The sequence below is a fragment of the Sus scrofa genome, chromosome 4, assembly GCF_054392235.1.
Source record: "Sus scrofa isolate SSC_HxYL_T2T_F1_AM1 chromosome 4, Sscrofa_HxYL_maternal_Yorkshire_Landrace_v2.0, whole genome shotgun sequence".
Lineage (NCBI taxonomy): Eukaryota > Metazoa > Chordata > Mammalia > Artiodactyla > Suidae > Sus > Sus scrofa.
The window spans coordinates 59178267-59196072 of NC_139386.1; the positions used below are offsets into that span (position 1 = coordinate 59178267).

General features: G+C 38.5%; 1 protein-coding gene across 2 annotated transcripts in view; it reads right to left on the minus strand.

Moving 5' to 3' along the window:
- Positions 1-992: 992 nt before the first annotated feature.
- Positions 993-17806, minus strand: part of CHMP4C (charged multivesicular body protein 4C) — a 37660-nt gene continuing 20846 nt past the window's right edge. The window contains exons 2-5 of one of the 2 annotated variants that reach the window (XM_021088560.2): positions 13871-14048; positions 10016-10130; positions 6383-6503; positions 993-6142 (exon numbers count right to left, since the gene is read on the minus strand). In XM_021088560.2, coding sequence (XP_020944219.1) covers positions 6078-6142; positions 6383-6503; positions 10016-10130; positions 13871-14048 — 479 coding nt within the window. In that variant the 3' untranslated portion in view covers positions 993-6077. 2 annotated transcript variants of the gene reach the window in all.

Genomic DNA, 17806 nt, shown 5'->3' on the forward strand with positions numbered 1-17806 from the left:
TTAAATCAGCTATTTTAAATATGTTCAAATAACAAAAACAAGCAATTTCTCGAGAACTAAAGGAAAACATGAGAAAAATTTCTCACCAAATGGGAAATATCAAAACAGAATTTCTCTAAAAAGGGACTAAATAGAAATTTTGGAGTTAAAAAAATATAGTAATTGAGAAGAAAATTCACCAGAGAAATTCAGCAGCAAACTTTAGGCAGGTAAAAAATCAGTAGGCAGGTAAAGAATCAGTAGGCTTGAAAGTAGATCAATTAAGATTATCTAGTCTGAAAGGCAAAAAAAAAAAAAAAAAAGAAAAAAGATGAAAAAATGAGCAGAGTCTAAAATACTTGTGTGACTAAAAGTGGAGTTTTTTTAATAAAATTAATTTTCTGGAAGAAAATAAAATGCCTGTGTGTATCACCAAGCAAACTAACATATTTGATTGGACCCCCAAAGGAAGAGAGAAAGAGAAAAGTGGGCATAAAGAATATTTGAGGAAGTAATGACAAATACTTCACAAATTTGATGAAAGATATGAACCAACAGATCCAAGAAGCTCAATGAACCCCAAACTGGAAAAACTCAAAAGGATCTACATTTAGACACATTACAAACTGCCAAAAGACAAAAATCTTGAAAGCAGTAAGAGAGACTCATTACGTACAAAGGATCCTCAATAAGATTAAGAGCTGATATCTCATCAAAAACAATGGAGACCAGAAGGCAGTAGCATATTCAAAGCATTGAAAGAAAAAAAAAAAAAACTGTTATCCAAAACTGTATAAACAGCAAAGCTATTCTTCAAAAAATGAAGGAGAAATTAAGACATTCCCAGATGAACAAAAACTAAAAGAATTCATTGCTAGTAGATCCTCCTTATAAGGTATGTAAAAGTAGTCCTTCGAGCAGAAATAAAAGGTCACTAGACAGTAACTTGAATCAACACAAAAGAATACCAGTAAAAGTAACTATGTAGGTAAATATAAGACAGCATTAATATGTTTTTGTTTGTAACTTTTCCCATTTATTTACAAGTACATAACACAATAATTATAAATCCGTATTGACGGGCACATGTGCATAAAGATGTGATTTATACAATGTAAAAGGGGGATGGAAATACATAGAAGCATAATTTTTATATACTATTAAAGTTAAATTTTTATTAATCTGAACTGGTTTACTACAAATTAAGGTGTTATTTGTAATTCCCAAGGAAATCACTAAGAAAATAACTTTAAATTACATAGTAAAAGAAACTGAGAATGAATTAAAATAGTACACTAGAATTTATTTAACATTTATTTATTAACTTTTATAAAGAGATATAAAGGAACTGAAGGGAAAAAAAACAGACAAAAGATATATAGAAAACAAGCAGCTAAGTGACAGATACAGTAACTATATTCCACGTAAGTGATTAAACTCTCCAGTTAAAAAGCAGAGATTGGTGAATGGATAAAAAAGGAATATCAAGTTATACACTGTCTATAAAAGACTCATTTTATTTATTTATTTATTTTTTATTTTCCCACTGTATAGCAAGGGGGTCAGGTTATCCTTACATGTATACATTACATTTTTCCCCCAGCCTTTCTTCTGTTGCAACATGAGTATCTAGACAAAGTTCTCAACGCTATTCAGCAGGATCTCCTTGTAAATCTATTCTAAGTTGTGTCTGATAAGCCCAAGCTCCCGATCCCTCCCACTCCCTCCCCCTCCCATCAGGCAGCCACAAGTCTCTTCTCCAAGTCCATGATTTTCTTTTCTGAGGAGATGTTCATTTGTGCTGGATATTAGATTCCAGTTATAAGTGATATCATATGGTATTTGTCTTTGTCTTTCTGGCTCATTTCACTCAGTATGAGATTCTCTAGCTCCATCCATGTTGCTGCAAATGGCATTATGTCATTCTTTGTTATGGCTGAGTAGTATTCCATTGTGTATATATACCACCTCTTCCGAATCCAATCCTCTGTCGATGGACATTTGGGTTGTTTCCATGTCCTGGCTATTGTGAATAGTGCTGCAATGAACATGCGGGTGCACGTTTCTCTTTTAAGTAGAGTTTTGTCTGGATATATGCCCAAGAGTGGGATTGTGGGGTCAAATGGAAGTTCTATGTATAGATTTCTAAGGTATCTCCAAACTGTTCTCCATAGTGGCTGTAACAGTTTACATTCCCAAAAAGACTCATTTTAGATTCAAGTATATATATATACATTGAGAGTAAAAAGGTAGAAAAGATATTCCATGCATGCCTTTGGAATGCATAAGCAATGGGATCCTGCTGTATACCACTAGGAACTGTGTCTGGTCACTTATGATGGAGCATGATAATGTGAGAAAAAAGAATGTATACATGTATGTGAGACTGGGTCACTTTGCTGTGCAGTAAAAAATTGACACAACACCGTAAGTCAGCTATAATGGAAAAAATAAAAATCATTATTTTAAAAAAAGTTGGCAAGAAATACAAAAAAATTTTTTGGATTAAAAAAAAAAAGATACTCCATGCAAACTATAACCAAAAAGAGATGGAGTGGCTATACTAACACGAAAAACAGACTTTAAAACCAGGATGTTGACATCAAAGAGACGGCAGGAAAACTAGAGTAAACCTCTAACCTTTAGTTGACTGGAGCTTGGGTCATGGCTAGAAATATATATGATGACAAGACTATGTTATGTTCAACTTTATTTAATTCCCATACTAGATCAGAGCTCAGGGTATACTATATAGAAAGTATTGCTTGACTGAGTGAAAAAATGTATATGTGAAATCGAAGTCATTTTCATAGAAGAGATAGTTGAAGTTATAATTTAAAATGAGATTTATGAATTACATAGAAGAAAGGGAGACAAATAACTAAATTATAGAAAATCTGGGAAAGGTTCACATTTATAAATTAGGAAGAAGGCTGAGTCCTCCAAAGAGAATGAAATGCAAGAGTTGAGACTGAGAAAATACAGGAAAGCTGTGGAAAGCAAGAAGGAGCAGACTTCTAATAGAATACAGAACACACACACATAGTGTATTAATATTAAACGAATGTATAACTTGTGAGCATATATATTCTACATACACAAATTTTATATATTTATAGATATATACAATCAACATAATAAGCCACATACATGTCACCCTTTCAGTGCTTCACAGAAAATTCTGAATTGGAGTTTTTTCCTGGATGCTAAAAAAGAACACTTAAGCCTCCTGATATCATAAATAACAGTACTTATTACCTTCAATAGCCTGTGAATACCAGAAATGTTCAGGAGAATTCATAATCAGAGGCACTGCCTACTTGCTCAGTGTTTGAACATTTCTCTCTCTCTCTTTTTTTTTTTTTTTTTTTTTCTTTTAGGGCACCCTCAGCATATGGAAGTTCCTAAGCTGCTGACCTACACTACAGCCATAGCAACATAGGATCCAAGCCCCATACCACAGCCCTCGGCATCGCAGGATCCTGAACCCACCGAGCTAGGCCAGGGATCGAACCCGCACCCTCAGGGATTGTAGTTGAATTCGTTTCCACTGCGCCACAATGGAAACTCCCTCTTTTAAATAACATTTTGCCCTGTCTATACTCCCTCAGTGTGTGTTAAGTCTTCTTCGTCTGAAAAGTAGCTCCCAAGTCTTGTATAAAGTGCAATAAAAGTTCTGGTCAGCCAAGAAATAAATGATACAAAGTAAATCTGCAGCTGGAGGAGGATTTTGAACTATTTAAAGAAACACTTTCTCCACCAAAAACATCTGTCACAAATTAAGGAGATGAAAAGAAGTAGAGAGATGAAATAGACACTAACATTTCATCAATGCATTCCCTTGAGCTGTAATGTAATGCTACAAAGATATCCTTACTGGACCTAGCTCTTCTGGATTTTTCCTTCTTTCTTCTTGTTTGGATCGCTAACTTTGACACATTATCCTGCTTTTGTTTTTGTTTTTGTTTTTTTTAGTAAGACATATACCATCATGGTGCATAAACTATTTGCTACTCCAGTTTCTATTAAACAGATCAGTGCTCAGACTCAGATTTCACTATTCTCAGTTGCTGAGTAGACATGTTTGAGGTGGTGTTTTAGGCGGCCAACATTCATTCTCTCTTCTTTAGGTAGGAACTCCTTGATTATGCTTTAGCAAACCGCCTTCCTCCTTCTCAGTTCATGAGTGTCCAGGTGGATACTCCAGAGTAAGTTACATGAACCAAGCTTGGCCAATCAAATATTCTGGCTCTGAAATTTGACTCTTGAGCAGAACAACAAGCTTGTTCAAAATGGTATTAGCTTACTTTTTCTTATGGTTGGCTACTCTGAAGAAGGAGTCCCTTAGATCTGGCTACTGTGGGTTCCAGAGCCTCTGGCTTCTAATCGTCCTCTGAATTGCACTTTAAGCATTTTCTTTGATTATGGCAACTATCCAAATCACTTCCCAAAAATCCAAGTTTGTCTCAAGTTATATTGAATGTATTTCGTAATAACCAAAAAGAATCCCAGGTTTAGTGTTCTTTCCACCACACTGTGTTGCTAAGCAAATGTTGGGAATTACGAGAACATTTTATATAATGACATTTGTCATTTTATGGTCCATGACATATTATGGGCAATACATAATTTTGTAATTTACTCTCATTTAAAAATCATTATGGCCAAAATTCAAGATATACTCTTAATTGCCTATATTTTTTATGTATTTACAAGGAATATGATGTAAAGGGTAAACAAATGTACAAGAGGGCACAAAACAGAAAAGAATGAACACTCACACATTAGCACGCTGAAGCCATAACAGCATCATAATGGCCTGGGAATGTTAACGCAGCTCCCTAAGTGGCTAAATTACACCCAGGAGGTTCTCGCTCAGCAGTGTAAGCTGTTAGTGCTTTCAGACATTTTGGGAAATGCATCCATTGCCCCATTCCAAGCTTAATTGGCATAATAAGTGTCAATTAAACCTCCTTTAAGATTTTAAACTGCAAAATTTAAGTGAAACTATTTATGTATAGACTCACATAAGACTTCTCTACAGGAAGTCTCTCCTGTAAGAAATACGTCTCTTTTACATCTACCATGAAGTACATAGCTTCAACTACGGATGCACATGGCAAACCTGCATTCTCATAGGAAAGAAAATTATTAGGAGTTCCCGTTGTGGCTCAGCAGGTTAAGAACCCAACTAGTATCCATGAGGATACAGGTTCGATTCCTGGACTCGCTCGGAAGGTTAAGGATGCAGCGTTGCCGCAAGATTCAGTGTAGGTTGCATATGTGGTTTGGATCTGGCCTTGCTGTGGCTGTAGCAGCTCCTTTTCTACTCCTAACCTGGGAACTTCCAAATGCTACAGGTGCAGCCTTGAAAGAAAAAAAAAAGAAAAGGAAGGAAAATTATTTTCCTCAGCTATCCTAAACATATCACTCTTCTATGGCTTATAAACTGTTAAATGTTTTACATGTCGATAGAATTCAGTTTTCTTTCTTTCTTTCTTCTTTTTTTTTTTTTTTTTTTTTTTTTTTTTGTCTTTTGTGCTATTTAGGGCCGCACCCGCAGCATACGGATGTTCCCAGGTCTAATCAGAGCTACAGCTGCTGGCCTACACCACAGCCACAGCAACACCAGATCTGAGCCGAATCTGCAACCTACACCACAGCTCATGGCAATGCCGGATCCTCAATCCATTGAGCAAGGCCAGGGATTGAACCCGCAACCTCATGGTTCCTAGTCGGATTCGTTTCTGCTGCATCATGATGGGAACTCCCAGAATTCAGTTGTCTTTTAACAAATTATTGAAAGTAGCAACCATGTTCCAGGACTGGAAATACAGTAGTGAACAAGGTAGAACACACCCCCTCCCACCAGTATGGAGAGAGCCTCCAAAATGCTGCAGAGAAGTCCCTTTCCATCCCATAGGCCTAAATCTACACAGGACTCCTTTTTAAACTTTTACTTACAAGGCTTAAAAGGCAATTATCCACCCAGTATAAATATAAAACAGGGTCTTTGTTAACTTCCATATTTAGCCAAAGCATTTTTTGTGTCTTATGTACAGCTCATTAAGTTAGGCGTCAAAAAATTCTGTTTTAATTTAAGTAGCCCAAGCTGCCAGTTGTTTGATATCATCTTCCTCTTCTTCTGCCCTCCTGGAAGATGCTGGAATAACAACAAAAAAAAGGGGGGGGGGAATTAGTTCCTGGTGACATGCACATTTTCAGCACAGAAAACAGATATGAATTATGCATGAACAGGTGTATATTTACGAAATGAAATATAAAAGCTAAAAGGAATAAGCCTGGCTGTTATTTTGGGTAATGATGTGACCGCAGGTGGTTAAGGTGGGGAACAGACCTGCTCGGGTTCGAGGTGTAGAGGAGGGCATGTTGGCCATTCTACCTGGCACTCTCTCTGGTGGGGCTGGAAGGGAGGAGGAAGGCACATTTGGAAGTCGAATATTTGTCATCTTCTTATTTAATTCTTCCTGCTCCAATTCCTCAAGCTCTGCCATCAACTCATCCTGAACATAGGAGAAAAGCAAGAATTATGGAGTTAACGTTTCAAGAAGTGGGTTTCTTCCAACACAATAACAAGAACATCTGCTACCCAATTGATATGTGAGAACCCAGTGAAATGGAATATTTATTTTAAGGCTAAGTCTTTTTTGCAACACTGAGCAATAATTAAAATATGAATATGTGGGGTTGTGCAAATTTGTTGCAGTTAATCTTATAATACTTCAGTCAACAGTTTTTCAAGTAAGTTGTGCTAGCTGAATATGTAACCTCCACAGTTTCTAGGAAATTGACATCATGCTTGCCATTTTTCCAATATATCTTTTATTTTCTATGATTAAGAATTAATCTGGGAAACTTTAGAGAAAATAAATATTTTCATTTGGCTAATGCTATTGAAAATCAAACAATAGATATAGCAAAAACCACAACATATGGGAAGTAAAAAGAATCAAAGATACTAAGGTTTTTTTGTTAAATTACCAAAACCAATAAAAACTCATGCTGTATGTTTGAGTTATGAAAGTTTCAACTCAAGAGTTCTTGTTGTGGCGCAGTGGAAACAAATCCAACTAATATCCATGAGGATGCGAATTCAATCTCTGGCCTCGCTCAGTGGGTTGGGGATCTGGCCTTCCCGTAAGCTGTGATGTAGCTTGCAGACACAGCTCAGATATGGCATTGCTGTGGCTGTGGTGTAGGCCAGCAGCTGTAGCTCTGATTCAACCCCTAGCCTGGGAACTACCATATGCCACAGGTGCGGCCCTAAAAAAAAGCAAAAAAAAAAAAAAAATTTTAATGGTTTCAACTCAAGGTAAGTACACTGTATTTCTTTCTTTTAGCAATAGACCCAGAGAGTCAGGTTTAATCCTAAACTATCTCTGTTCCAAGAACCTTAGGGAAGTAATACTAGTTTGAGACTTTAAGGGTAAAAGTCAACTATGACAGATATGAGATGACTTGTGCTAGTTCTGGTCTAACTGGCTCCGTGGGCCCACAGGTGGAGTCCAAATCACACACACACACACACACACACACACACACACACACACACACACACCCCCGTCCCCGCCACCGCCCCAGAGGATGGGAGTCAAAACTGAATTTGTCATCATTAGAATTCTGAGGTTGTCATCATTAGAAATGACTTAAGACACTCTTATATTCGACCTAGGAGATTCTTCATGTATTCATTCATTCGTCACTGAACACATTTACAAAGAGCTCACTCCTAGGCAGGTACTGAGTTCAGAGCTCAGGAGACAATGTTGAATCAACAGTCCCTACACTTAAGTGGCTTATTGAATGTAGGAGAAAGGTGCTTAAAGAAATAATTATTCCATATTAAACAACAGTCCCTACACTTAAGTGGCTTATTGAATGTAGGAGAAAGGTGCTTAAAGAAATAATTATTCCATATTAAAATGAGAGCAACAATACTAGGGGCCAAGAGTGGAGATCCTTAAGCCGACCAGAACAGTCGATCAAGTCAACATGTATCAGACACACAGCACAGCCGAATGATTGTCTGACCACTGTTACATCTACCTCATAGAGAGGAAATAAACATGAAAAATGTATCACATGAGACCACGTGGATTAGTGTGATCAGTGTAGTTGAGGGCTTTATGGTTCTCCACATCCATATGAATAAAGTGGCTTCAGAATGAACACTCTGATATCCTAGTTCTGCTCACAAAACAACCAGGAACAAACGCAGTAAATACAGAAATAGCAGAACACACTATCCTACAATGAATATATGCCCAGAATTGCCAATAGTGCTTGAAAGTTATCATAACCCTAAAAAGATGTTGATATATTCTTTTGCAAATATGTGATGACAGAATACTCACCTCCATCACTTTCAGATTTCAGGTACCAAACACTTCTTCATTAATAAAAGAATTTTAGAATTTAAGGAACTTTATTTTTTCACTTTTTAAAGATTTTTATTTTTTGGCCACACCTGCATCATATGGAAGTTCCTGGACCAAATCCAAGTTGCAGCTACGACCTATGCCTCAACTGCAGCCCTGGATCCTTAACCCACTGCACTGGGCCAGGGTCGAACCTGTGCCTCTGCAGCAACCCAAACTGCTGCAGTCAAATCACAGTGGGAACTCCTAGAATTTAAGAAACTTTAAAGATAATCTAGTCATCCAGTAATTTTCATTTTATAAATGAGAAAATTAAGGGTCAGAAAAGTGGACTTACATAGTTTAGTAATAAATGGGAGAAGCCATATGAACACATGAGCCCAGAGCCCTTTCCATCATAATGCACTCATTAGATGTTGTTAGTCTAACCAGGGGTAGGCAAACTTTTTTTCTGTCAAGAGCCAGAGCAGTAGTTTAGGCTTTGTTGACCATATATGGTGTTCTTTGTTGCCATTTTCTTTTTCTTTGTTTCTTGGGGCTTTACCGCTGCATATGGAAGATCCCAGGCTAGGGGTCATATCAGAGCTATAACTGCTGGCCTACACCACAGCCACAGCAATGCAAGATGCAAGCCACAGCTCATGGCAACACCAGATCCCCGACCCACTGAGCAAGGCTCTGGATAGAACCCGCATCCTCATGAATGCGTTTCCACCGCATCACAGTGGGAACTCCCTTTGTTGCCATTTTCATTGCTGTTGTTGTTTTCGGCAATCCTTTAAAAATATATACATATTATGTAAAAAAAAAAAAAAAAAAAAAAAAAAAACGATCTAGCTCAAGAGGCCATACAAAAGCAGAACTCGGGAAGGATTTGGGCTTGAAAGCCGCATTTTTCAAAGCCCTGGTCTACGGCATTTCGAAAAGCTAATTCTACTCCTAATTCTCACTTTTGGGGATTCTGTGGAACTACCCCTTCCTTATCAGGTATCATTTTTAGTACCACGTGGTTGTAGGAAGTCAGATCCTCTGCTATGCTAATCTGAGAACTGGACACATTTCCAAATACATACTACTCCTACTTGTGTGTGCTTTGAGTAGGACAATTGAAATTCACAGTGCAGACATCACCATTATAATTATAGTCTGTATTACCAGACTGATTAATCTAAACGGAATGTGTGTGTTACTAATGCCATTCCACATTTATTTTGTTTCACAGCCTGAGTAATAAACAGAGGCAGCCTAACCTCTCATTTAACATGATACGTCTGTTCCTTGCAGTGACACAGTCTGCTTTGTTTTGCCCAGATGTGCAGGAGCACTCAATTTCTCGTAATGAGGCTATTTAGGCTTCAACCATTAAAAGTCACTAACTTTACATAAGCACATGCTGCTTTTCCTTAATAGCTGGAAACTTAATTAGGGGGCTATTTGCCAAACTATATTAATCTTTCCTTTAAATCAGAGCTCCCAACACTTCATTTGCCTTCTAAGACAGGTACCTTTCTAACAAATATCATTTCTTCTTTAATGAGGTTGAAGGGAATGTGTAAGGAAACCTGTTTGCTCCATATGGTGGGAAGCTGTCCTTTTTGGCAGTCGTAATACTCCGTCCTTTATACTGTGTTACTCACCTCATCAAAGTCAGCGCCAAATCCAACCCGCTGAGAAAACGCTTCTGAGATTTCTTGGGCAATATCCTGTTGCTCTGTGATCTCTTGCATCAAATCATCTATTTTGTTCAGATCCCTGGGAAATAAGATTTTGTTGAAATATTTTAGAATCTGACTTTACAATTGTGAATTCAGATACAATCCCTATGAAAAATGAGTCAATTAAATATAAAATTTTAGTTACTTCAGTAGGATAACAAACATTCCTGGTGATAAGATTTATCAACTTTTTTTTTCTTATGGCCACACCCATGGCAAATGGAAGTTCCCTGGCCAAGGATTGAAGCCAAGCCAGAGCTATGGCAATGCTGGGTCCTTTAACCCACTGAGCCGGGCTGACAATTGAACCCATGCCTCAGCAACAAAGTCAGCTGCTGCATTAGGATTCTTAACCCACTGCACCACAGCAGAAACTCCAAGGTTTTTCTTTTATAAGAATTTGCATTTCAAAAAAAATATTAATAATTCTGTATATGCACATATATTTTATTTTATTTTTTATTTTTTTATTTTTTGTCTTTTTGCCATTTCTTGGGCCGCTCCCACGGCATATGGAGGTTCCCAGGCTAGGGGTCTAATCAGAGCTGTAGCCGCCGACCTACACCGCAGCCTCAGCAACGTAGGATCCGAGCCATGCCTGCAACCTACACCACAGCTCACGGCAAGGCTGAATCCTTAACCCACTGAGCAAGGGCAGGGATCAAACCCACAAACTCATGGTTCCTAGTTGGATTCATCAACCACTGAGCCACGATGGGAACTTCATGTATATGCACATATATTTTAAATTATATAAATTAACTTAATAATTGGGAGCCACTAGAGGGTGAATTATTTGATCACTAACAATATCTGTAGATCCATTTTCAAATTTTGCCTGATGGGGCCTATGGAAAATTTAAATACATGCTGCCATTTATCAACTCTGCATGAAGTGGTGCCAGGGGCCACTAAGGATACCATGAATAAGATAAATAAACTGGGGCAGCTCTTAGCAGCCTCTGAGAGCAGCTTTTTGTAGAAGCTGAACTCTGGACCTGGAACTCTATTTTCCAGAATACCTAAATATTCTGAGATCCTGGGAGTTCCCATTGTGGCTGAGCAGGCTAAGAACCCGACTAGTATCCATGAGGATGCTGGTTTGATCCCAGCCCTCGCTCAGTGGGTTAAGGATCCTGTATTGCAGGCTTGAATCCAGCATTGATGTGGCTGTGATATAAGCCTGCAGCTGCAGCTCTGATTTAACCCCCAGCCTGAGAACTTCTGTATGCCACAGGTACGGCCCTAAAAAAAAAAGAAAAAAACCCTGAGATCCTGACTCCCTAAGAATTTTCCCACAGCTGTTAATGTGCTGAGAAATGACTGGCAAGAGCAGAATCAGGCCTTTGTGTTCCTCAGAAGAATACCAACTCAAGCCAAGAAATCTGGGTGCCAAAGGCCCAGGACCAACAGCTGTCAAGATTGTTTCTAGCACCATGGAGTTCCTGCCATGGCTCAGTGGAAACAAATCTGACCAGTATCCATGAGGACACAGGTTTGATCCCTGGCCTCACTCAGCGGGTTAAGGATCTGATGTTGCCATGAGCTGTAGTGTAGGTCACAGACATGGCTCAGTTCTGGCCTTACTGTGGCTGTGGAGTAAGCCAGTAGCTAGAGCTCTGATATAACCCCTATCCTGGGCACCTTCATATGCTACAGGTGCGGCCCTAAAAAGATTAAAAAAAAAAAAAAAAAAAGATTTTTTTTTTTCTAGCACCTGAATCCCACGGGCCCTAACCACCCACCTAAACTGCCAGTGTCTGAATGCCAGTGTCCAGACTGCTGCTCTGGTACCTTGTCTCTGAATCATTCCTCCAACCCTGAAGCTAGGCCAAAGTAATAGGATACCAGAGAAGGGACAGTTTTCCTCAATTTTTTTAACTGATGAATTTCTACTTTCTTTTTTACTTTTTTTGTTTGTTTGTTTGTTTGTCTTTTTAGGGCTGCATGTCGGCATATGGAAGTTCCCAGGCTGGGGTCGAATTGGAGCTGTAGCTGCTGGCCTACACCACAGCCACAGCAACACCAGATCCTTAACCCACTGAGTAAGGCCAAGGATTGAACTCATGTCCTCAGGGATAATGGTCAGGTTCATTATTCACTGAGTCATGACAGGAACTCCATACTTTATTCCTTATTTTTTTAATTTCTAATTTTTTATTAAAGTATAGTTGATATACAATGTTGTGCCAAGTTCTGTTGTAAGTTTTCCTCATTTTTAAGCAATTAACAGAAATGTTGGTTCCCAGTGGGATAGTTCTTTTGCTAGTTTCCCAGACTTTATATATGGGAAAAGCTGTGTATTTTGACATAATTTCATATACTAATCAAAAAGAAAACTTTTACCATCTTCCTACCACCCCTTATTTCCAATTCTTATGTTTATAAAAAATGCACAAGGATTAATTATAAAGAATCATATGAGAAAGGTTCAGATAAATTTGGGCCTGGGAGTGAATTTTTCTCAAAAAGAACACCCAGAGAAACTCCTGCCAAACTACCCAGAGGGAAAGGCTCTGATTTTATAATCCATTTTGGCCCCCAGCTTGCAGCACTGATAGATCATGACTCTGATAATCAATGGAATGATTTCTCTGAAGCTGCCAAAATAATGGCTGGTTGTCAATTCATTATCAAGGCAAGAGGATGTTACCAAAAAATGTCATCACTAAGCCCAGCCTCTCCCTCAACCACCTTTTCCCATCCATGAAACCTCTGCATCCCTCAGACAACCACTGATCTTGTGCATCTTTGGCCCAATCTTCACTATCATATTTAAGCTAAAGAAAGGATTAGGTTCCAGGCATTGATCTTCAGTGTAACTATAAAGCAAATTATCACAGCCCTACTACTGCCATGACTGTTGATTACTGAGTGCTTACTTTTGTACCAGGGACTGTGATAAGTGCATATATATATCTCAAATCTCGAATCTCACAATAAACACAGGAGGTAAGTACTATTATTACCTCCAGTTTACGGACAAGGAAATTGATTCAGGGAGAGGCGAAGTAATTTGCCCAAAGACAGTTGGCAGGTTCTGAGATTATAACTCAGAAAGTCTGACCCCAAATCAATACAAGCAACTATTACTGTATATCATTGATTCTCAAACATTTCTTAGTATCGGAATCACCTGGAGAACTTGGCCAAAAATAAAAAGTCCCGAGCCCTATCCTTCTTGAAAGAGCTTGGGCATCTGGGTTCCCTTTAATAATTTTTTTTTCCTTTTTTTAGGGCATATGGAGGTTTCCAGGCTAGGGGTTGAATCAGAGATACAGCTGCCAGCCTACACCACAGCCACAGAAATGACAGATTCTTAACCCACTGAGCGAGGCCAGGGATCGAACCTGCATCCTCATGAATACTAGTTGGGCTCATTATCACTGTGCCACAATGGGAACTCCTCTTTAGCACTGATTTTTGAGTCTCCTCCAAAGTTTAACAACCACTATTGTACAGTCCTAACACACTCACAGATGTTAACATTTAAGCGTTTTTAAATTTACAGGATGAAAATATTTGCAGGTGGAGTGTCAGATATTAGTGAGGCTCCTGGGAAACCTTCAGGGCAAAACCAATGTCTTTTATTGTTTCATGGTCTTTTCTTTATTTTGCCACTATAATTTCCAATCTTTCTCTGTGGGAGCATTCCTTTCCAACATGTCAAAGAGTCTCAAATGAGTAAGCCCATTCCTGTCCAAATTGTCATACAGTTTCAAAGGCTCATCCCAGCATTGGGGGAATTTATGACTCAGGGAGACCAAAGTCACTCACATGTTTTCATGAACGGCTTTCATGGCTTTTGCTGCCATGCCCATGTTCTTTAACACCTCGGTGTTGGTGTGTGAGTTTTCCAAGGCTTCTCTCTGGAACTCAATGGTGGAAAGTGTGCCATCAATCTGAGTGAGCTGCTTCTCAAACCTCTTCTTTCTCTTTAGGGCCTGCAGTGCAGCTAAATAAGGGAGAAGCCACATGTATAAGGAGAGAGCCCAATCAATCAAGAGACATTTACCAGTACCAACCATGGATTCAGCATTGTTGATACCTACAAACAAAGAGGACACCAACTAAAGCTGAAAAACTTAAGGGTGACACCTTCCCTTTCAATGGTTTCCACCAACAACCACTCTCTCTCTCTCTCTCTCTCCCTTTTTTTTTTTTTTTTTTTTTTTTGTCTTTTTAAGGCCGCACCCATGGTGTGGTATATGGAGATTCCCAGGCTAGGGGTCTTATCGGAGCTATAGCTGCCAGCCTACGCCAGAGCCACAGCAACGCCAGATCCAAGCCGCATCTGCGACCTACACCACAGCTCATGGTAACGCCAGATCCTTAACTCAATGAGCAAGGCCAGGGATCGAACCTGCAACCTCGTGGTTCCTAGTCGGATTTGTTTCTGCTGCGCCACAATGGGAATGCCTCTCTCTTTTTAAAATAAATTTTATTGGAGTATGGGTGACTTACGATGTTGTGTTAGTTTCAGGTGTACCAGTAAAGTGAATCGGCCACACACACACATATCCATTCTTTTTCAGATTCTTTCCCTATATAGGTTATTACAGAATATTGAATAGATTTCCCTGAGCTATATCATAGGTTCTTGTTACCAACTGATTTTATATATAGTGTGTATGTGCCAATCTCAACCCCCCAATCCATCCCTCCCCCCAATGTTTCCCCTTTGGTAACTGGTAAATTTGGTTTTGAAACTTTTTACTATCCTTCCAAAGATCTGCCAAGCGTCAGAGGGTGAAAAGTCAAAATTTGATATTTCATAAAATATATCACAAAAATACTTCTGTAAATATTGGACCTTAAAGAAAGGATAGATGAAAATAAAAGTAAATAACATGTAGTAGAAAAATAAAACTTGAGAGTCAGAAAGAACCATAGTGACTGTGCCTATTCTAGCCCCATTTCTTCTTTCAAAGACAAGTTCATGGAGACCCAGAGAAGTTACGTGACTTACTTGAAGGTGGGCAGTGAGTGACAATTTAAAACCTAGGATGCCAAGCTGCATGTCTTGGTCTGAAGTGATGATGACATGAACAGTAAGGTTATATCTCCTCATGAGTGTCCATCATGAGACACTCATGAACATGAACACCGAAATCAGCACTGTAGAACCTTACTCAAGGGTTAGATGGCACACTGGTGAGGGAAGACTACTGCTTTCAGAAAAATGATCCCCAAATACCCTCCCATGAGCACTTAGCAAAATAAACTTATCGGCTTCTTTCAGAAAGTACAAAACTAATAGCGTCCTTTTTTTGTAATAAGTTTTATTATTGTTGGATATATCAACATGGAGTCATTTTGACTATGGTACTTTGGAAGGCACTCAAAAAAAGTAGGCCTGGGAGTTCCCCTTGTGGCTCAGTGGAAACAAATCTGACTGGTATCCATAAGGATGCAGGTTCAATCCCTGGCCTTGCTTGGTGGGTGAAGGATCCCACATTGCCATGAGCTGTGGTGTAGGGTGCAGATGACACTCAGATCCCACGTTGCTATGGCTGTGGTATAGGCCGGCAGCAGTAGCTCTGATTCAACCCCCTAGCCTGGGAACTTCCATATTCCTCCAGTGAGGCCCTAAAAAGCAAAAAAAGAAAAAGAAAAGGCCCTAAAATGTGTTTTGATAAATGAGAGTGCATGCAGGAGAAGAACAGCAGCAGAAGGCAAAGGAAAAGATAATTAAATGGAACGGACAAAAGAACTCAAATGGTTTTATGGTTTCAGAATGAAACATGTAAGTTATTGCAACAGATTTCTGAGAGAAGGTTCTTTTTTAACTGTTTTGGTCAATTTCTTCTTGTAGCTCCAACAGATTCAGTTTATTTATTCCAATGCTTTTTGTTGGTGTACAAAGACCCACAGCCACCATACTTTCTCACTATATTTTATGGGTGAAAAATAAATGTTATTTGCTGCCCATTTAATCCTTTTACCTTTAAATTCCATTTGGTTTTATATTAAATTAATATGTCACCTTTCTTTCTTTTTCTTCAGATTTGCCTGTAATAGTTTTACATGGATCTTTATTTCCGAATTGTTTTCTATTTGCTTTTTTTTAACGTGCCTATTATAGAAAGCATATACTTGAATGTTTCACATATGAGGTTGTACTTAACCATTCACATAGTCTCCAACTTTTCTTCTCCTTTCTTTTCTTTTTTTTTAATAGCTGCACCAGAGGCATATGGAAGTTCCCAAGCCAGGGACTGAATCCAAGCCACAGCTGCAGAAACACCTGATCCTTAACCCACTGTATAGGACATGGGATTTAACTGGCACCTCCCAAGAGACAAGCTGGATCATTAACCACTGTGCCACAGTGGGAACTCCTCAGTGAGTATTTTCATTCTGAAGAATCATCTTCCTGCAGCTTAGGGAAATCATATTCTTTCTTTATTCCTTCTTTCCTCCCCATTATTTCTGTTTACTTTCTTCTGAAATCACTACTTATTTTTATATTATTATCCACATTCCCCCAAAACCAGTCTCTTTTTTTTCCTGTTTTGAAATCCCTGTTAGGTGGACATTGGATTCCTTGGCTCTGTCCTCCAATGTATTAATTTATCTCTCTTTTTGTTCTATGTTCTGGGAGAATTCCTTAACTTTATATTCCAGGTTACTAATTTAGTCTTCAGCTGTCTTTATTCCGCTTTTCAACATTTTAACTTCTTTTTTAAGTTACATTTTTAATTTCTAGGAACTTTTTCTTATTTTCAAGATGCTTGTTTTTATGGTAGCCCATTCTTGTCTTATAATGTAATAGCCTCTTGATCTCCCTGAAGATACAAACACAAGTTTTGTTTTTTTTTATAATTTTTTTTATTTTCCCACTGTAAAGTTTTGTTTTTAACATATTTTATTTCCTACATTATCTCTCTTCTTTTGGATTCAGTTGCTTGCTTATCTTGGTTTTTCTCTTGCATGCAATTGCCTTTTCTCGAAATTCTTTTGATCTTCTACTGTAGGTTCATATTTATAAATGGAAGACTAGAATAGTTAGTGGCTTGCCTCTTATAATTACGTGTTTCTCCATGAAACTATCTCTTGAAAGAGAATGCTGCCCAAAGCTCTGCAGAAGTGGGTGGGGCCTGCCAATAGGCAGTCTTCCTTCCATGGGTAGGGAGGAAGTAGGCTGGGGATTCCTACAAATGCCAAAGAAAGCCTTTTTAGGTGTGGATCATTTTTCTGTATTTTCCTCATGAGTGATAACTTCCCTTCCCCATCCCTCTCTTCCCACTGTAAAATTCCAGGGTCATCTTAGTTCTGCTCTATTTCCCTGTCCAGGTACAACTCCACAATTTAAATCCTCGTTGAACGGCACTTATGCTTTATTTAAAGAACAGTATTCATCAACTAACCCCAAACTCCCAGTCCATCCCACTCCCTCTTCCCTCTCCTTTGGCAACCACAGATCTGTTAGTAGATGCAAACTACTACATTTAGAGTGGATAAACAAGATTTTACTATATAACATAGGGAACTATATCCAATCTCCTGGGATAGACCATGATGGAAAATAATATTTTTAAAAGGATGTATATATGATTGAGTCACTTTGCTATGCAGCAAAAATTGACATATTGTAAATCAACTATTCTTTAATAAAAATAAATAAATAAAAATAAAGAACAGTTTTGGCCTTTTTTGTGGGGGGAGGCTGCACCTGTTGCGTGTAGAAGTTCCTAGGCCAGGGATCAAACC